Source organism: Caretta caretta, chromosome 11, assembly GCF_965140235.1.
Source record: "Caretta caretta isolate rCarCar2 chromosome 11, rCarCar1.hap1, whole genome shotgun sequence".
Classification (NCBI taxonomy): Eukaryota; Metazoa; Chordata; order Testudines; family Cheloniidae; genus Caretta; species Caretta caretta.
The window spans coordinates 45,765,438-45,785,553 of NC_134216.1; the positions used below are offsets into that span (position 1 = coordinate 45,765,438).

The 20,116-nt window shown below is 44.5% G+C and overlaps 1 protein-coding gene across 9 annotated transcripts in view; it reads right to left on the reverse strand.

Moving 5' to 3' along the window:
* SESTD1 (SEC14 and spectrin domain containing 1) overlaps nt 1–20,116 on the reverse strand; it is a 122,680-nt gene that overhangs the window by 14,686 nt on the left and 87,878 nt on the right. For 8 of the 9 annotated variants that reach the window (XM_048869551.2, XM_048869555.2, XM_048869553.2 and 5 more), the window contains 2 exons: nt 14,556–14,767; nt 4,279–4,401 (listed from right to left, as the gene is read on the reverse strand). In XM_048869551.2, the coding sequence (XP_048725508.1) occupies nt 4,279–4,401; nt 14,556–14,767 (335 nt within the window). The remainder of the gene's footprint in view (nt 1–4,278; nt 4,402–14,555; nt 14,768–20,116) is intronic. The other variant, XM_048869556.2, reaches the window with a different exon arrangement.

Consider the following 20,116-nt stretch of genomic DNA (forward strand, 5'->3'; position numbering starts at 1 on the left):
AGTAGTACCTTAAAATATGTGCTAACTACATATTCAACAATGATCTGTTTGACCTTGTATTTTGCTGTAACTCTCTCAGAATCTTTCCCAGGACCCAAGAGCAGCTCTGTGTATTTTGAAAGCTTGTCTCAAACCAGGTTCTGACAGCAGCAGCCTCTTCTGCAGGTACAGAGAGAATACTTCCTTAATTTCTGTTTATTCCAAGTTAAGAAAACAATTGGGATTTGAAAAAGCAGGAAGAGCTTGTTTTCCTCTTCCAATCTATGGCTACGTCCAAACTTGAACCTAGAGATGCGACCCCCAGCTCAAGTAGACATACATATGTGAACTTTCATCGAACTAGCATGTTAAAAATAGTAATCACCACAGTAGCACTTTCAAAGGAAAGTGACGGCATAGGCTAGTTGTTCCAACTTCAAACCCACTTAGATACTGTGGGTATGTACTTGGGATAGCTAACATGTGCCATCACTCGCCACTGCCCAGGCTACTACAACTAGCATGCTAAAAGAAGTAGGGTATCTCCATGAGAGCTAGCATGATTATGTCTACGTGAATCATAACCCTAGCTTCTAGTGTTGAGGTACCCTAGAAATAAAAACTACGTGTGAGAGGGCAAGATCTGTTAGTTCTAAAATCTTGAAGTAACCAAAAACAAACAGTTCAGTCAATTAACTACCAATAACACTTCCTTTAATACATCAATTAGCTTGAAATGCAAAACATGTTTGGATAGACTTTTTTTCTCCTTATGTATCCATCACTTTTAAGGTAGTTCTATTTAATAAAAAAAATATAAAATACTGGTTGTGTGCATCTGTAATTGAATTAGCACCCAAACAGATTTCAGAGTAGCAGCAGTGTTCGTCTGTATCCACAAAAAGAAAAGGAGTACTTGTAGCACCTTAGAGACTAAAATTTATTTGAGCATAAGCTTTCGTGAGCTACAGAAACAGAAGTTCACCCAAACAGAAGTACACAAAAAATCACAAGCAAAACAATTCACCATCATCTAGTAAATAAGAAATGCCTCTTTCGCCATTTTCCAACAAAATTAAAAATGTAAAAGTTATGCCTGAATAAATTTAAGTAAATAACTGCTTAAATAAATGTGCATAGATAGCATATCCTCCCTGTTAGCAAAAAGGAGCACCAAAATGTAGTGTAAAGGATACATTTAGCTGTGAATCACCATGTTTTAATGGTTAGCAACTAACGAGAATCAACCTCTCTTTAGAAAAGACAACTGAAAGTATAAAGGCAAAACACAATTGAAATCAATTATTTAAATCAAGGTTTCCTCTTGTTGATTTAAATTATGATTAAAATTGGTGATTTAAAATCAATCCACTCTGCCCTATATCAGTTCAAATATAGCTGCAAGTTTTACAAAAAAAAGTATGTATTTCTGATCCTACTGATACTACCTGAAGATGGGGGGAGGTCCACTGTCTCCAGCTTTAAACCCATCCTACCTATTGGCATATATTGCAAACACATTCCCATTAATAGCTGCTTGCACAGCACAAAAATTCCACTCTCTAAACATAAACCATTATTTAATTATAAATTAAGGTATTCATGGTATGCTACAGAAACAATAAGGCTCTAGCACAATGTTAAACCATTATTAAAAGACTGCTTTTGAATCAAATGATATTGCTTTCAGCAATATTACTACTGCTAGCAATAAACTTAGAAATGACATTAGAAAAATATTTTAGGCAGAGTGAAGTAAATATCTTGCAAATAAAATGGGGCAGCAAAATATAGAAACAGGTTATTTTAAAGTTTCTTCATTTTTGAGAGAAGGTGTTGCCAAAGTGTTGCCGTATATACCTTTATATTGTTGAAACCATAATATATAGCTTTAGATAAGAAAAACATTTTAAATGATGGAGAATTCACGGAGAATGAAAGCCTACTTCATATATCAAGATAAGAAATCCAATGTTTATCTGACGTTGCTGTAAACTTGTAATACCAAATATGGCTGCTAGACATCTTTGTTATTTTGGTCGACTGACAAGATGACCTTCAAACGTCCTACTTAGTTCGAACATAAGAGAATAGTGCCACCTATTGGTTGTATTAATGAAATACCTGATTTAGTGATTAATGCTTTATCTTGTCATTTCCCAATAAACAAGGCAAAAATGGTCAATTGTAGCAAAAGCTGCCAATATCTAACAGAATTAAAACTACAAGTACACTATTGAATATTTCAATAACAAGACCTGCAAAGCCCTTAATCAAGACTGTTTAAGTCAAAAGACCAGCTCTACACCCAAACTGACCAGACTCACACAGGTCATGACCATGAAGAAAAGGCAGAAATGTGACTAGAGACAATGAGCTCAAGTAAATTAGACATGCAGAGAAACTATGAAATAGGTCACAAATTGCTTATTATCAAGAAATCTAAAGCAGTTCTTTTTCAAGACTGGATTCACATAGAATATTAAAAACAAATAGAAGCATTTCAGAAATTAAAGCAGCATGAGAGCAATACAGTCAATAATAAATAGAAGATGTTTCCAAAGTAATGCAGGGGGAGTTGGGGAGGGGAAGAGCAATTGAGAAGAGATAAGATCAGATACGCACACCGTTTGATTTTAGGAATGAGGGAAGAAATATCTAGAGAGACTGTAGAAAATTAGGAAAATGATAAAGGAGGAAGAGAAGACGACAGATAGCAAATGCTTATTTCCAGATCAATTATAGGAGATGCTCTCAGATTAGAGGGAAAAAACAAGCACACACACTCAAGTACAGAACTACTTTGAAAAGTGACTTTGTAAATGGGGTTCCATGTTTAATACATCAATGATTTCCAGATCAAATTTGCTTAATCGATAAGTCTAAAGATTTTTTTTAAAACTGCCAGTGCTGCAAAATCATACTAGGACTGAAAGCCAGGATGTGTTCTTTCCTGATTATGCATTATCAACAGTGATAAGTATTCTGTAGGCCAAATTCAAACCTCAGTCACACCTCTGCACCCCGTGGTCTTTGGTGGGATTGCAAGAACCTGAGGACAAAAGTTGGTCCTCCAGTAGAATTTAGCTCATTTTGTTAATGATGCGCAAGCATGAATGGAATTCAGCTCAGTCTTTCTTATCTATGTCACTCTACAATACTAACATGAATAAAACATTACAATTATTTTGTTATTAGAGCAAGCAGATGTTACTCTTATACCAGGGGTTGGGAACCTTCGGCACGCAGTCCATCAGGATAGTCCGCTGGCGGGCCATGAAACATTTTGTTTACATTGACTGTCCGCAGGCACAGCCCCCCCCCCCCGCAGCTCCCAGTGGCTGCGGTTCGCCGTTCCCGGCCAATGGGAGCTGCGGGCCGTGTCACTGCCCACAGCTCCCATTGGCCGGGAACAGTGAACCGCGGCCACTGGGAGCTATGGGGTGGCCATGCCTGCGGACAGTCAACGTAAACAAGATGTTTCATGGCCCGCCAGCGGACTATCCTGATGGACTGCGTGCCGAAGGTTCCCGACCCCTGCTCTATACACATAAGGATCCGAGAATGCCTTTGGGTATGAAAATGCCATTTACACTCTTCAGAGTAGGCGACTTAGGGAGTTCAGGGAGTGACTTAGTTCAGCAGAGAAACGACAAAACAGTAGGCAGCCTCCCCTTGCTGAATGCTGAGTAATCAAATCTCAGTAACAAATCAGTTAGTATAGAGATATTTCTATTGCACTTTAAAGGTCTGCAAAAGGTATCCGTAAACAGATTTACAGTAAAAAGTAGTATTTGGTCATCAAAGTTAGAAATAAGCTGTCAAATTTTATTTTAAACTAAATTATATTTCAAATCTTGTTAACTGAAATCTACATTCAGTGATAACTGACAGTGGTAGGTTCTAGCCAAATAAGCTCCAAATTTAAACATCTCATTTACCAGAGCAGCACAGATAACAAACATTTTCAAAATTTTTTTTTTTCAGGCTTACTCTCCCTGTTTTTATTTCACTTTTACTGAAAGTACAAATTATCATGGTGTCTTTTAAAACATCAACATGAATTACACACAGACAAAAAGCATATAGTTAGATTTTATTATCTACACTGGAAACCATAAAAATCTGTATCTAATGGACATAGGGGGTAATTAAAACAGTGCAGATACTCCTCTTTATACCGGATAAATCACGGCCTGCTCAAAATTCCTAAGAATCTGTCACTGGAATACATTGTTCACAATTAACTATGTTTACTCATAATCATGTTGTAATTTGGGGAAGGGGAGAATATCTCACACTGTGTTGACTCTCAATCTCTTCATGTTTCTGTTGCAAAGCTTGTGAGGCTCTAATTGAATCACCTATCCCCCACTGGGTTCGTAGTTGTTCTGATCCAGGTCCTTCAAGCCAATTCACTACCTGTTAATAAAATAATAGTTTAGATGACAACAAATAAATCAAATATTCTCAACAGCTTGTAAAATAATTCTACTCATGCTATTAAAAAGTCTTTGTACTTTTCATTTCAAATTAATATAACCACAAATTCAGTAAAAAGTTGGATACTTTGAGTAACTTTGGAAGCGACTATTTCATGTGTCTTTGGTAGAATGTACTTTTCATTAACCTTAGGCTCTCAGATCATGCTAGACGCTGATAGCTCACAAAAGATTTGGCACACTCATATTTGTCATTTTACATCTGTGTCAATAAAGTGGATTTTTCTCGATAAGAAAAAATTATTTAGTTTTTAGACAAATTAAATGAGCCTAGATCAATGAATTGCCATGCATGTGTCAGCATTGCTGAAATGTTGGACACATCTGTATGCTCAAGAGAGAGAAGTGTTTTCTCCCTGCTTTGTTGAACAATTATGTTAATGGACAAACAGGTGAAAAGCACATTTTCAGTACAAAAATATTAGAAATACACAAAATGCTTTAAATTTAAATGCTTCATCCTGTAAAGTGACCCAAGCCAGGGAAGCTAATGAGCCGACCCGTGGACCAAATTCTGTGATGATTCCTGGTCACATGCCACCTGAAGAAGAGAAGGGGAGGAAAGCAGAAAATGGAGACTTGGGAGTAAACACAATCAGAAATGGCAACCAATATTGCCAAAAAAATAAAAAAGGAAGGAGAGAGAAAGCGAGAAAACAGGTGGAATGAATCAGCAATACTAGGGTCATCCAAGAGGGGAATCACCAACTGAAGCCTTGCCCTAGGTGCAGTCAGGACTGCATAGGAGGCAGGTATCTTATTGTGGCAGCTTGCAATGTCCATTTATTTGGGACAGTTAATTCAGTTTTTTGGGGGCTCTTCTCTGCGACAGTCTGCATCCCTACGTTCACCCCTTTTTTACAGTACTATAATGGATTTTGTACAAAGTATGCCTTGTGAGGGATCATTTGAAAACTCATAATTTGCTGATCATTATTCTCCTGGTACAATATGCATGGCCACCCTGTATGTAAAGTTATAAGATTCGACTCTAACATTACCGAGACATGTTGCAACCTTAGAAAAGCAGGCACAAACCAATTCCTCAAAGACAAAATTCAACTTGATGCCTTATCCAGGTCAACAATATCAAATGAACCATCACCTGATTAAGTGACCATTCATTAGCAGGAAAAAGGATGAGAGCAAGAAATTTATATTTTGGCAAAGAAACAGCTGGAGGTTCCCGACCCCCAAGACCTTCTGCCTCCTGAACTTCAGCTGGAGCTGATTTTCATAGAAAAAGAGAGCTATAAGGAAGGGGGGACAGATGCCCCAAGATATCTCTCCCTTCATTTCTATTCACAGTATTGACAATACTTGAAGGACAAAGGAAGCATAACTGGACTGGGGAGAGATCCTGGCTGAAAGGATTTAGAATCATAGAATATCAGGGTTGGAAGGGACCTCAGGAGGTCATCTAGTCCAACCCCCTGCTCAAAGCAGGACCGATCCCCAATTAAATCATCCCAGCTAGGGCTTTGTCAAGCCTGACCTTAAAAACCTCTAAGGAAGGAGATTCCACCATCTCCCTAGGTAACGCATTCCAGTGTTTCACCACCCTCGCAGTGAAAAAGTTTTTCCTAATATCCAACCTAAATCTCCCCCACTGCAACTTGAGACCATTACTCCTTGCCCTGTCATCCGCTACCACTGAGAATAGTCTAGATCCATCCTCTTTGGAACCACCTTTCAGGTAGTTGAAAGCAGTTATCAAATCTCCCCTCATTCTTCTCTTCTGTATTTCAGCCAGTAAGACTGCTAAACATGTGGTGAGATTTTTGTTTTGAAATCACTTAGCTTAAGTTGGATATTAATTGTGTTTTATCTTTTATTTTCTTGTAACCAACTCTTTTATGCCTCATTACTTGTAATCACTTAAAACCTATCTTTTTGTAGTTAATAAACTTGTTTTATTGTTTAATCTAAACCAGTGTGTTTGGATTGAAATGTTTGGGAAACTTCATTTAGAATAACAAGATTTGTGCATATCATTTTCTATTAATGAAATGACGGACTTTATATGAGCTTGTACTGTCCAGGAGGCTGCTGGGCAGTGCAAGATGCACATTTCTGGGAGATAGTCTGGGACTGGGAATTTGCTGGTGTTACTCTGCAGTGTAATTCATGGGTGGCTGGCTACAACACTCATACAATATAGCTGGGAGTGATTTACATGCTGGAGGCTGTGTGAGCAGACCAGGAGTGGTTGCTCTCACAGTGAAGCAGTGTAAAAGACACTCCAGGTTGGAGAATTGAGGGGACACAGCTGTCCATCAGTCCAGATTGTACCCTGAGGAATGTCACACTCTCCCCTTGTCTTTTTTCTTTTCTTTAATTAGGCTGCCCCCATCATCTGCTTCCCATTTTTATTCCTCACCCCCATTCTTTGTACCAATGGAGCGTTGACTCCTCCTGTTGGTGGGCAGCTTACCCACTGTGGCTGTTGCCCTTACATACAGCGTGTATATTTCTGGCTGTGAATCTAGGGAGGTGGCGTTATCTTTTAAATTTAGGCAACATCTTATTGCAGTTTTGTATAGTACTTGATGCCTTCGACAATCATTTTAAAACTGGTCAAACAAAATAGCAGAACACATAGCTTCATCGTGTGCTAAGATTCTGTTCACTTATTATGCAGCGTCAGTAACGTAGACAGAGCAAATGGATGATTATTTCTAATCAAAATGATGCAAATTGAGGTTGATGCCCCAGTAAACAAGTCTATTTAAATGCATTAATGAAGGCAGTTTGCCAAGCTAGGTTATAAACTTTATTTCAATCAGCAATTCCTGCTCAGCCAATTTGAATATTATCCAACTACAGGAAAAAAGTCCCATGCCCTGCTTATGTCATTTGTGAGCTATGCAGTAGTGTTATCTTATACACTACATCTTGTTGGTTTTTCGTTTTCAACTGAAAATATCAATAAGAAGAGTTTGGGTTTTTCTTTTCTTTTGAAGATTTCAGTGACTACACAAATGAAAATAGTTTCTTGTTGGATTTACATTTTCAGTGGTAAAATGTCTCCTTTCTTCATCAGAAGCATGAGGTTTTGGGAAGAAAATTTAGATTGACTTATGTGAAATTAAGAAATGACTTTAGAGATGAATTTCCAGTGAAGGCAAAGGGAAATGTTTTCCTTATGAAAAACAGCGTACTGAGGGTCAGCCATGAGTGCTCCCAGTCCATTCATCCTTCCAGATGAGATGACGGCAACTAAAAAAGTGACCTTCATAGAAAGGTGAGACACAGAACATGTGGTCAGTGGTGGATGGCATCAACAGATATAGGCAGCTCTTGAACATCCCATCAAAAATAACCTCTGGATGGTGGATGGGGTTGAGTAGTTGTGGTTGTCACAGAGATAGCTGTATATCTAGGTTTGTATGCTCTGGTGTTTGCACAGTGGTTGAAATGAGCTCTGGTGGTAGAACAGCTAGGGAGGTGGTCATGGCTTGTACATCTGTTTATGGTGGTGTGTCTTTGGAGCCAGGGTATCAATGCCAAGGGAGCAGAGAGTTATTCCAAAGTTTTTCAATGAGCGCAGAGACTCGTCAGTCTGCTTGATAAATAAACTTATCAAAACTTGTCTATTATATTTTGAACCTCCCTGGGGAACCCTGTGGAATGCAGTGAAAACTCATGCCTCATGACTGTATCTGTGGCTCTCCTTCTGGATGCAGTGTCAGCTGCATCGACTTCAGCTTGAAGGGATATTTTGGCCACCAGTGGGAAACTAGGTTATACTAACTGTACTAAGACTAAAAACTCTAACTATACTAAATAGTGTGTGTGTGTGTGTTCATTAAGAAGCAAGAAGCACAGAGAAATCTGTGGACACAGAGGATTCCAACTCCAGCCATGCGGCAGTAAGAAGAAACTGGAGAGGCATCGGTTTACAATACACCTTATGCCCTTGGTTTGTAGCATGAGGAAAGCAACTGCACAGGCACGGATGAACAGACACTACTTGCTAGAAATCTACAGTCTCAGGTGGATGGTTCGCATGCACATTCACATGTCAAATACATAAAGGGACTAGCACTCAAAGAAGAACTTTAAGATAAAAGCAAAACTACCATCATAATATTTTTTTCTTGAATGCTTATTTGATAATGATCTAGGTGCTTAGCCCTGTGGCAGTGCAAGGAAGGCTTAAAGCTGGCATAAGTGACTAAATGAATGAGGATTCATTAGGTGTAGGAAGAAAAGGAGTACTGGTGGCACCTTAGAGACTAACCAATTTATTTGAGCATGAGCTTTCGTGAGCTACAGCTCACTTCATCAGATGTATACCGTGGAAACTGCAGCAGACTTTATATACACACATATGTGTATATAAAGTCTTCTGCAGTTTCCACGGTATACATCTGATGAAGTGAGCTGTAGCTCACGAAAGCTCATGCTCAAATAAATTGGTTAGTCTCTAAGGTGCCACCAGTACTCCTTTTCTTTTTGCGAATACAGACTAACACGGCTGTTCCTCTGAAACCTGTCATTAGGTGTAGGAGAATCCCCAGCATAGGGGGCTTGGAAGAGAAAGCTTGTCTGGAAATTACTGCATTCTAGTGACCTCTACCTGTCAAAAAAACCCTTTGAAAACCATTACAGGAAGTCAAATTCGATCATCAGGCAAAATCAGCACCTAGAAGCCTCTGAATCAAAGGAAGCACAAAAGCCTGAGTAAAGCAACTTGCTCTCCAACTCCCTTAGCCCTGGTCTACACTAGGACTTTAGGTCGAATTTAGCAGTGTTAAATCGATGTAAACCTGCACCCATCCACACGATGAAGCCCTTTATTTAGACTTAAAGGGCTCTTAAAATCGATTTCCTTACTCCACCCCTGACAAGTGGATTAGCACTTAAATCGGCCTTGCCGGCTCGAATTTGGGGTACTGTGGACACAATTCGACGGTATTGGCCTCCGGGAACTATCCCAGAGTGCTCCATTGTGACCGCTCTGGACAGCACTCTCAACTCAGATGCACTGGCCAGGTAGACAGGAAAAGAACCGCAAACTTTTGAATCTCATTTCCTGTTTGGCCAGCATGGCAAGCTGCAGGTGACCATGCAGAGCTCATCAGCAGAGGTGACCATGATGGAGTCCCAGAATCGCAAAAGAGCTCCAGCATGGACCGAACGGGAGGTACGGGATCTGATCGCTGTTTGGGGAGAGGAATCCGTGCTATCAGAACTCCGTTCCAGTTTTCGAAATGCCAAAACCTTTTTCAAGATCTCCCAGGGCATGAAGGACAGAAGCCATAACAGGGACCCGAAGCAGTGCCGCGTGAAACTTAAGGAGCTGAGGCAAGCGTACCAGAAAACCAGAGAGGCGAACGGCCGCTCCGGGTCAGAGCCCCAAACATGCCACTTCTATGATGAGCTGCATGCCATTTTAGGGGGTTCAGCCACCACTACCCCAGCCGTGTTATTTGACTGCTTCAATGGAGATGGAGGCAACACAGAAGCAGGTTTTGGGGATGAAGAAGAAGAAGATGATGATGATGAGATTGTAGATAGCTCACAGCAAGCAAGCGGAGAAACCGGTTTTCCCGACAGCCAGGAACTGTTTCTCACCCTGGACCTGGAGCCAGTACCCCCTGAACCCACCCAAGGCTGCTTCCTGGACCCAGCAGGTGGAGAAGGGACCTCCGGTGAGTGTACCTTTTAAAATACTATACATGGTTTAAAAGCAAGCATGTGAAAGGATTACTTTGCCCTGGCATTCGCGGCTCTCCTGGATGTACTCCCAAAGCCTTTGCAAAAGGTTTCTGGGGAGGGCAGCCTTATTGCGTCCTTCATGGTAGGACACTTTACCACTCCAGGCCAGTAACGCGTACTCGGGAATCATTGTACAACAAAGCATTGCAGTGTATGTTTGCTGGCGTTCAAACAACATCCGTTCTTTATCTCTCTGTGTTATCCTCAGGAGAGTGAGATATAATTCATGGTCACCTGGTTGAAATAGAGAGCTTTTCTTCAGGGGACACTCAGAGGAGCCCGTTCCTGCTGGGCTGTTTGCCTGTGGCTAAACAGAAATGTTCCCCGCTGTTAGCCACGGGGAGGGGGGAGGGTTGAGGGGGTAGCCACGCGGTGGGGGAGGCAAAATGCGACCTTGTAACGAAAGCACATGTGCTATGTATGTAATGTTAACAGCAAGGTTTACCCTGAAAGAGTGTAGCCACTGTTTTATAAAATGTGTCTTTTTAAATACCGCTGTCCCTTTTTTTTTCTCCACCAGCTGCATGTGTTTCAATGACCACAGGATCTTCTCCTTCCCAGAGGCTAGTGAAGATTAGAAAGAAAAAAAAACGCACTCGAGATGTTCTCCGAGCTCATGCTGTCCTCCCGCACTGACAGAGCACAGACGAATGCGTGGAGGCAAATAATGTCAGAGTGCAGGAAAGCACAAAATGACCGGGAGGAGAGGTGGCGGGCTGAAGACAGGGCTGAAGCTCAAATGTGGCGGCAGCGTGATGAGAGGAGGCAGGATTCAATGCGGAGGCTGCTGGAGGACCAAACCAGTATGCTCCAGTGTATGGTTGAGCTGCAGCAAAGGCAGCTGGAGCACAGACTGCCACTACAGGCCCTGTGTAACCAACTGCCCTCCTCCCCAAGTTCCATAGCCTCCACACCCAGACGCCCAAGAATGCGGTGGGGGGGCCACCGGCCAACCAGACACTCTGCCACAGAGGATTGCCCAAAAAAAAGAAGGCTGGCATTCAATAAATTTTAAAGTTGTAAACTTTTAAAGTGCTGTGCTTAAAGTGCTGTGTGGCATTTTCCTTCCCTCCTCCACCACCCCTCCTGGGCTACCTTGGTAGTCATCCCCCTATTTGTGTGATGAATGAATAAAGAATGCATGAATGTGAAGCAACAATGACTTTATTGCCTCTGCAAGCGGTGATCGAAGGGAGGAGGGGAGGGTGGTTAGCTTACAGGGAAGTAGAGTGAACCAAGGGGCAGGGGGTTTCATCAAGGAGAAACAAACAGAACTTTCACACCGTAGCCTGGCCAGTCATGAAACTGGTTTTCAAAGCTTCTCTGATGCGTACCGCGCCCTCCTGTGCTCTTCTAACCGCCCTGGTGTCTGGCTGCGCGTAACCAGCAGCCAGGCGATTTGCCTCAACCTCCCACCCCGCCATAAACGTCTCCCCCTTCCTCTCACAGATATTGTGGAGCACACAGCAAGCAGTAATAACAGTTTAATAACAGTAATAACATGCTCAAATAAATTGGTTAGTCTCTAAGGTGCCACAAGTACTCCTTTTCTTTTTGCAAATACAGACTAACACGGCTGTTACTCTGAAACGTGGGAATATTGGTTTCGCTGAGGTCTAAGCGAGTCAGTAAACTGCGCCAGCGCGCCTTTAAATGTCCAAATGCACATTCTACCACCATTCTGCACTTGCTCAGCCTGTAGTTGAACAGCTCCTGACTACTGTCCAGGCTGCCTGTGTACGGCTTTATGAGCCATGGCATTAAGGGGTAGGCTGGGTCCCCAAGGATACGTATAGGCATTTCAACATCCCCAACAGTTATTTTCTGGTCTGGGAATAAAGTCCCTTCCTGCAGCTTTTGAAACAGACCAGAGTTCCTGAAGATGCGAGCGTCATGTACCTTTCCCGGCCATCCCATGTTGATGTTGGTGAAACGTCCCTTGTGATCCACCAGAGCTTGCAGCACTATTGAAAAGTACCCCTTGCGGTTTATGTACTCGGCGGCTTGGTGCTCCGGTGCCAAGATAGGGATATAGGTTCCGTCTATGGGCCCACCACAGTTAGGGAATCCCATTGCAGCAAAGCCATCCGCTATGACCTGCACATTTCCCAGGGTCACTACCCTTGATATCAGCAGATCTTTGATTGCGTGGGCTACTTGCATCACAGCAGCCCCAACAGTAGATTTCCCCACTCCAAATTGATTCCCAACTGACCGGTAGCTGTCTGGCGTTGCAAGCTTCCACAGGGCTATCGCCACTCGCTTCTCAACTGTGAGGGCTGCTCTCATCTTGGTATTCATGCGCTTCAGGGCAGGGGAAAGCAAGTCACAAAGTTCCATGAAAGTGCCCTTATGCATGCGAAAGTTTCGCAGCCACTGGGAATCGTCCCAGACCTGCAACACTATGCGGTCCCACCAGTCTGTGCTTGTTTCCCGAGCCCAGAATCGGCGTTCCACAGCATGAACCTGCCCCATTAGCACCATGATGCATATATTGGCAGGGCCCGTGCTTTCAGAGAAATCTGTGTCCATGTCCTGATCACTCACATGACCGCACTGACATCGCCTCCTCGCCCGGTATCGCTTTGCCAGGTTCTGGTGCTGCATATACTGCTGGATAATGCGTATGGTGTTGAATGTGCTCCTAATTGCTAAAGTGAATTGAGCGGCCTCCATGCTTGCCTTGGTATGGCGTCCGCACAGAAAAAAGGCGCGGAACGATTGTCTGCCGTTGCTCTGATGGAGGGAGGGGCAACTGACAACACGGCTTACAGGGTTGGCTTCAGGGAGCTAAAATCAACAAAGGGGGTGGCTTTACATCAAGGAGTATTTCAGGCAGGACTTCACGGAGGGTTCCAATAAGAAATGGTGCACCTAAGTTATTGTTCTTATTGGAACAAGGAGGTTAGTCTGGCCTCTGATTGATACATGGCTAGATTTACCTCGCTGCACCTTCCCTGTGAGTGACTGCAGTGTGACATAGAGGAATGAGTCCCCTAGATGGGGGAGGAGGCAAATGAGTACAAAACAAATCTGGTCTATTTCTTGTTTTGATCCACTCCACCTATCTTTTACATCTTTGGCTGGCAGCAGATGGTGCAGAAGGACTGCATGCCATCCACATCTCATGGCTGCTCGGCAGAAGACGGTGCAATAGGACTGCTAGCAATCCATATCGCCTGCCTGCTCACCATAAGACGATTCAATAGGACTGACTGCAGGACTGAAGAGAATGACCTGGTCAAGTCACTCCAAATTTAGTCCCTGCGCCCATGTCTGCCCAGGTGCTCGTGGCCGACGTGGCCAGGAGCACCTCGGACATGACGATGACAGCTACCAGTCGTACTGTACCGTCTGCTGCCACAAGGCAAGGGGTTGCTGCTACTGTGTAGCAATGCAGTACCGCATCTGCCAGCACCCAGGAGACATACGGTGACGGTTACCTGAGCGGGCTCCATGCTTGCCGTGGTCTGGCATCTGCACAGGTAACTCAGGAAAAAAGGCGCGAAACGGTTGTCTGCCCTTGCTTTCACAGAGGGAGGGAAGGAACGGGGGCCTGACGATATGTACCCAGAACCACCCGCGACAATGTTTTAGCCCCATCAGGCATTGGGATCTCAACCCAGAATTCCAATGGGCAGCGGAGACTGTGGGAACTGTGGGATAGCTACCCACAGTGCAACGCTGTGGAAGTCGACTCTAGCCTCGGTACTGTGGAAGCACTCCGCCGAGTTAATGCACTTAGAGCATTTTCTGTGGGGACACACACACTCGAATATATAAAACCGATTTCTAAAAAACCGACTTCTATAAATTCGACCTTATTCCGTAGTGTAGACATACCCTTAGTCTTACATGAACTGCAGCTTACCCAGACCTAAAAGTCAGAGCGTAAGACTAAATTTCAATATAAACAAAAAATGTAACAGAATTGTCTGTTGTATTCAATCCAGACAGAGGTCTAACAGAGAACTCAACATTACTACAAAGCTGTGAAACACTGTAATATTTAGCTTGAATCTAGTTTAAAAATATATCACTTTAAGCTATTTATGACTGACTTCTCAGATATTTAGAATTAAGCAGTAAAGAATTATATGGCATATGCTTCCTAAATTACACACAGGCACACACCGTAGGAATACACTGAGGGCAGGTAACGATTTTTAACAGTCCTAGACATTGCAAAACAAACCCACCGCCCCACAGATGTTTTTAATAGCACATATTACAGACAATACTAAACAGATTAAAGCCAGGTTTGTTTTAGATGGATTTTTGTTAACCCTGCAAAATCAAAAGGTTACATGATAAAAAAAAATATGGTACCAAGAGAATCTTGGTGCTTACCTGCATTACCTTCTGTTGAATCTCCTCTAGCTGTGTGCGCTTGCTACGTTGTCTACAAACTTCCTGGTAACGCGTATACTGTTCTCGGAGTGAATCTAATAGCTTCATGACCTGTGGCTGAGCAAGCAGCTCATCGTCCATGGGAGACCATGAGACCCCTCCATCTGAACCATTAAACCGACGCTGCTGTAACTCTGATAATAGCTCATGACCTTTAAAGATAAATAGAGCAATACAATCATAATTAATAACCACAGATGCAGTGAAAATCATTAGGAAGCAGAAATTAGTTTTTAAGGTTACCAGACATTATATTCTTACATCTAATGAACTGAAGTATACTGGTACATTTAATGATGTTTCTTTGTAGACAACAGGCAAAATACTGTCCTTCGTCAATGGGACTGTACTGGCTGCAAATTAGGACAGAATCTGGCCCAGTATATTTTAGGGGAAGGGGAACAACAAAAAAGTATGCACACACAAAGCGAATAGTATGTAAAATCTAAACTGAAGTAAGATTCCTTCTCAAATTCATAGTAGTTTCCAACAGATTTTCAAAATGTGTTTCAGGGTCCCTTTATTGACTCCAAGAAGTTCTATTTTGGGAGTAACTGATCTAAAACACTTTAAGGTCTTTGAATAACTTAACTGAGAGTAAATCAGACCTTCAATTCTACTGGTTCTAATAAACTAAACTCAATTATAAGAAGTTTTCTTCTGTTTATATGCCTTGTTAGTGGCTTTGAAAATGTGGAGAGAGAGTATTTAAGTAGTAGATATAGGAAAAGGAAGTTAAGGGGACTTTTTCACCAAAATCACCATCTGAAAGCAAACCGTCTTCCTTAAATTTGACCAATATTCTAAAAGATAACCAATTTATATTTTCTAGTAGTTTTCAAGCATGAAAATTCTTTGACTTCCTACAGCCCAACGTACAACTAACATCGAGAAGGCTTACCTCCATAAACAAACTATTCCGTTTCTTTAAATCATTAAATTTTATTAAGAAAAATATATACACTGATTGCAACATGGATTTAAATAATAAAAAGAAATAATTGCTAAGCACAATTTTGACCCTCTCATTTCTACAATACAGGCTGGCTCACTCCAAGCCACTGTGTACACACACAAAAAAGCATTCACACTTCCACTTCCTCTCCATCCTCATTTTTAGATATAATGGATGAGCTGAAAGCACCGATGAATTCAGCTATAACTGAGGTTCTCTGTATTTCTTCTCTTTCTGTCACCTTTGGTGATTTTATAATATTTAATGAAAAATATTCATACAAAAGCACAGTTCTGAATCCAAAACATTTTTACCAGGAGTCTTCCTTACAGCTTCTTAGCCTATTCCTTTGCTTAACCAGGCCCAGTCTATGAGAATCTTAGGCCTGGTCTACACTAAAAAGTTAGCTTGAAGGAAGCCGCCTTAAGTCGACCTGTTAACATATGTGTCTACACTACCAGGTCCTGTAATGTAGACTTTTGTAATCCACCTCTGTGAGAGGCGTAGCACTTAATTTGATTTTCATGGGTCAACTGCAAGTTACTGCAGACACAGCGTTGTGTAATTCAACTTAAGGGGACTCCAGATGGTGTCCCACAATGCTCATCTGTGACCACGCTGGAGATCATTTTAAATTCTGCTGCATGGCAGCTAGGTACACAGGAAACAGTCCCTCCCCTTCTAAAGCCGTGGGAATTTTTGATTTCCCATTTCTTGTTTAATCAACACTGGGAGCATGGCAGCTTGAGCACAGCTGATCATTGAGGCTACACACCCCAAATGCGCTCCAGCGTGGTCTGCACAGGAAGTGATGGATCTCATCGCTGTGTGGGGAGAAGTCTGTGCAGGCAGAGTTCCGATCAAGCAGAAGAAACACTGACATCTATGCAAAGATTGTTCATGGAATGGGGGAGAAGGGCTACACGAGGGGGACACAGCAGTGCTGTGTGAAAATAAAAACTTCGCCAAGCGTACCAGAAGGCAAGGGAGGCGAACAGTCGTTCTGGTGCTGAACCCCACGCATGCTGGTTCCACAATGAGCTGCATGCAATTCTCAGGGGTGACCCTACCAGCACCCCCACAAGCAACGTGGGCACCTCACAGGTGTGAGAGTCTAGGGACAATGAAGACGATATGGTGGATGAAGAATAGGAGGAGGAGGAGAATGGGAGACAGGTGAGTGGTGGATCCATTCTCCCCAAGAGTCAGGAAATATTTTTAACCCTGGAGCCCTGTGGGTCGCAGGACATCATGGTGGCTGACCATGATGCCGGGGAAGGCACCTCTGGTGAGTATACAGTTACAATCAAAGTCCGGTTAAACTTTAGCAGGCACACACATTCGGTGGTTGGCATGTTTACTGTGAAGAAAAAAGCGAGATGCTGTGGTTCTCGGCTTACAAGAGGCCGCTCCAGCTATGGAGAGGGTGGTCCCTGGAAAAGACAGTTTATGTGGACTTGGATAGCCCGGGAATCCTCCATGGATATCTCTAGGCAACTTTCATGGAGGTACTCTGTTTGCAGAAGGTTTCTGGGCAGGGCAGTCTTATTTCTTCCACCATGGTAGGAAACTTTCCCATGCAAGTCCTGAATTAATTCTGTTGGCATCATTGTGGTACACAGCATAGCAGCATAAGGACCGGGTCTATACCCAGATGCTTGCAACATCTCTTTCCTTTCCGCCTCTATTACCCTCAGAAGACTGATATCACATAGGGTTGCCTAGGGGAAACGGGGGAAGTTCTCATTAAAAGTGCTCTTATGGGGGGAGGGGGGGGAGAGGGCATGTAGACCCACCCAACCCCCCACATTCCGGATTGCCAAACCACATGGCCGCTAATGTGCCTTTACTGTGCTTGGCACGCATCAGCAAGTAGTTTAAAGTGGCTGATAGGGGACTGGGACCCCACATGAGAGATTCCGCAATTTGGGAGTGAAAACTTTCCCTCCTACCCCATTCGTAAACAGTTTCCCCGTGGTGCAATGGGGAAGGGCCATTGTTCCACTATCTACCTCTGCTCCCGACATGAGCCTGCCATAAACTTCATTAAAAGTGTGGTCACCCGTGACCTGGCGGGGCCTATTCACCATGGCTGGAGCAGCATAGTGAACGGTTACGGATTCTGATTATGTTATGGCTTACACCTTGTGTAATAAGAGGTTTTGTTTTTGTTTTTTTTTATGAAAATGGCCTTTTGCTGGAAACGTTTTATTCATGTACAATGGCTTCTTTATTTTTTCCCATGACTGACAGCTGGAAATGTGTCCTTCGGTGTGTCATGAACACCTGAAAGCAGACTTTCACTGATTAGAAGGAGGAGAAAGAGAAAGTGGGAGGACATGTTCACCGAGATAATGAATGCCTCTGGGACAGCTGACACAGAGCTGAAAGCATGGGGGATTTCACTGTCTGAGAAGTTAGACATGGACATTGAGAGCAGGAAAGCTTCCAATGAGCAAGAGCATGCGGCGCAGGATGAGATGCTTCGGATTATGAGGGACCAAGCAGACACGTTGAGGCGTCTGATTGAACTGCAGGAACAGAAGCAGGACGGTAGAGTCCCTCTGCAGACCTTGATGGACAGCCAGCCAGCATCGCCTGGCACAGAATCACCCTCCCCCAAGCGTTCCATGAGGCGTGGGTGAAAAGTCCATTACCCCATTCACTTAACTCAGGGAGAGGGTACAAGGAACAGAGAAGCCGCAGATTCACAGACCTTTGATGGTCTGGAATGCAGTGTTACATTACACAGCTGAAAATGTTTCTCCTGTTCCAACTTTACAACCCCTTTTCCCCTAGGTTACCTTTTTTTTCCCCATTTTCCCTCTTTACTTATGTTTGTTAAAGTAAATGGATTAGACAAAATAACCGTTACTTACCTTCTCGTAACTGTTGTTCTTTGAGCTGTGTCTTCACGTCCATTCTACATTAGGTGTGTGTGCGTTGCGTGTGCAAGCGTCGGAACCTTTTTCCCCTAGTGGCTCCCGTTGGGCCGGCGGGCCCCCTGAGTGGTGCCACTGAGCTATGCATATATACCCCTGCCACCCGACCCCCTCCAGTTCCTTCTTGCCGGTGACTCGACAGAAGAGTAGGAGGGTGGGTGGTGGAATGGACGTTGTAGGGAGCCAGGGTGGTTCCCCTCCAAACCAGAGGGGAAAGAGCCACCCTTGCAGCCTGAGTGGGCGGGGCCAGGCCAAGTTTCTGCCAATCCCCGGAAGGGGAAGGGTGGGACAGGAAGTACAAAGGGCGGGGCCCTCTGCCCAGTGAGGAGAGCACCAGGGAGGGAGGCAGACACAGGTTGCTGGCTGCTCCTTCGCGATCCTGCTGCTGACCCAGGCGAAGCCCTGGTCAAGGAGGAGCCTGACCGGGAGGAAGGCCTGTGGCAACCAGGGCTGCCAGCCGCTGAATACCCAGAGGACCTGGAGGGGCTGATGGCAGCCCGGGCCAGCGTGAGTTCGATACCAAGGGGGAGCGGGAGTGGCCCGCAGCAGAATACCCGGACGAGATGGAGGGACCGGAGCTGCCCGCAGCGGAATACCCGGACGAGATGGAGGGACCGGAGCTGCCCGCAGCGGAATACCCGGAGGAGATGGAGGGACCGGAGCTGCCCGCAGCGGAATACCCGGAGGAGATGGAGGGACCGGAGCTGCCCGCAGCGGAATACCCGGAGGAGATGGAGGGACCGGAGCTGCCCGCCTGAGACACCGGGTAGGAAGTAGCCCAAGGGCCGAACTACACTGTGGGGTGGGTGTGTTTGGTCAGCGGCCGCGGACGGCCCCGCTGACCCAGCGGCGGGACTTTCGCCTCCCGCCACTGCCAGGGCCCTGGGCTGGAATGCAGTGGAGTTGGGTGGGCCTGCGTTCCCCTACCCCGGCGCTCCCCTGCCTGAGGGGCGCGCTACTGACTCCGGCCGGCACACCTTCCCCGCTAATTCCCCAACGCCCGGAAGGTGTGGCTGAGGCCTGCCACAGAGACCATAGCTCTCCATCGCCCCTAGGGGCTCGGAGGACCGACACCTGTCACAGACTTGAACACCACATCTCGAAGAACATTTACAAGAAGGTAAGTAACTGTTTTTTTCTTCGAGTGCTTGTTCATGTCCATTCCACATTAGGTGAATCACAAGCTTACCTCTGGAAGAGGGTAGGAATCACGGAACAACTGCTCGGAGGACCACTCTGCCAACTGCCGCGTCCTCTCTGGCCTGCTGGGTGACCACGTAGTGGGTCGTGAAGGTGTGCACCGAGTACCAGGTGGCTGCTCTGCAGATCTCCTGGATCGGGACCTGTGCCAGAAAAGCCGTGGAAGTTGCTTGCACCCTGATCGAGTGGGCCATGACCGCCGGGGCCAGAACACCTGCGAGCTCATAGCACGCCCGGATGCAGCTTGTAATCCAAGACGAGATCCATTGCGCCGACACCGGGAGGCCTTTCATTCTCTCTGCTATGGCCACGAACAACTGCGCGGATTTATGAAAGGGCTTGGTGCGCTCCAAATAGAAAGCCAGCGCTTGACAGACATCCAGGGTGTGTCGGCTGCGGTGATT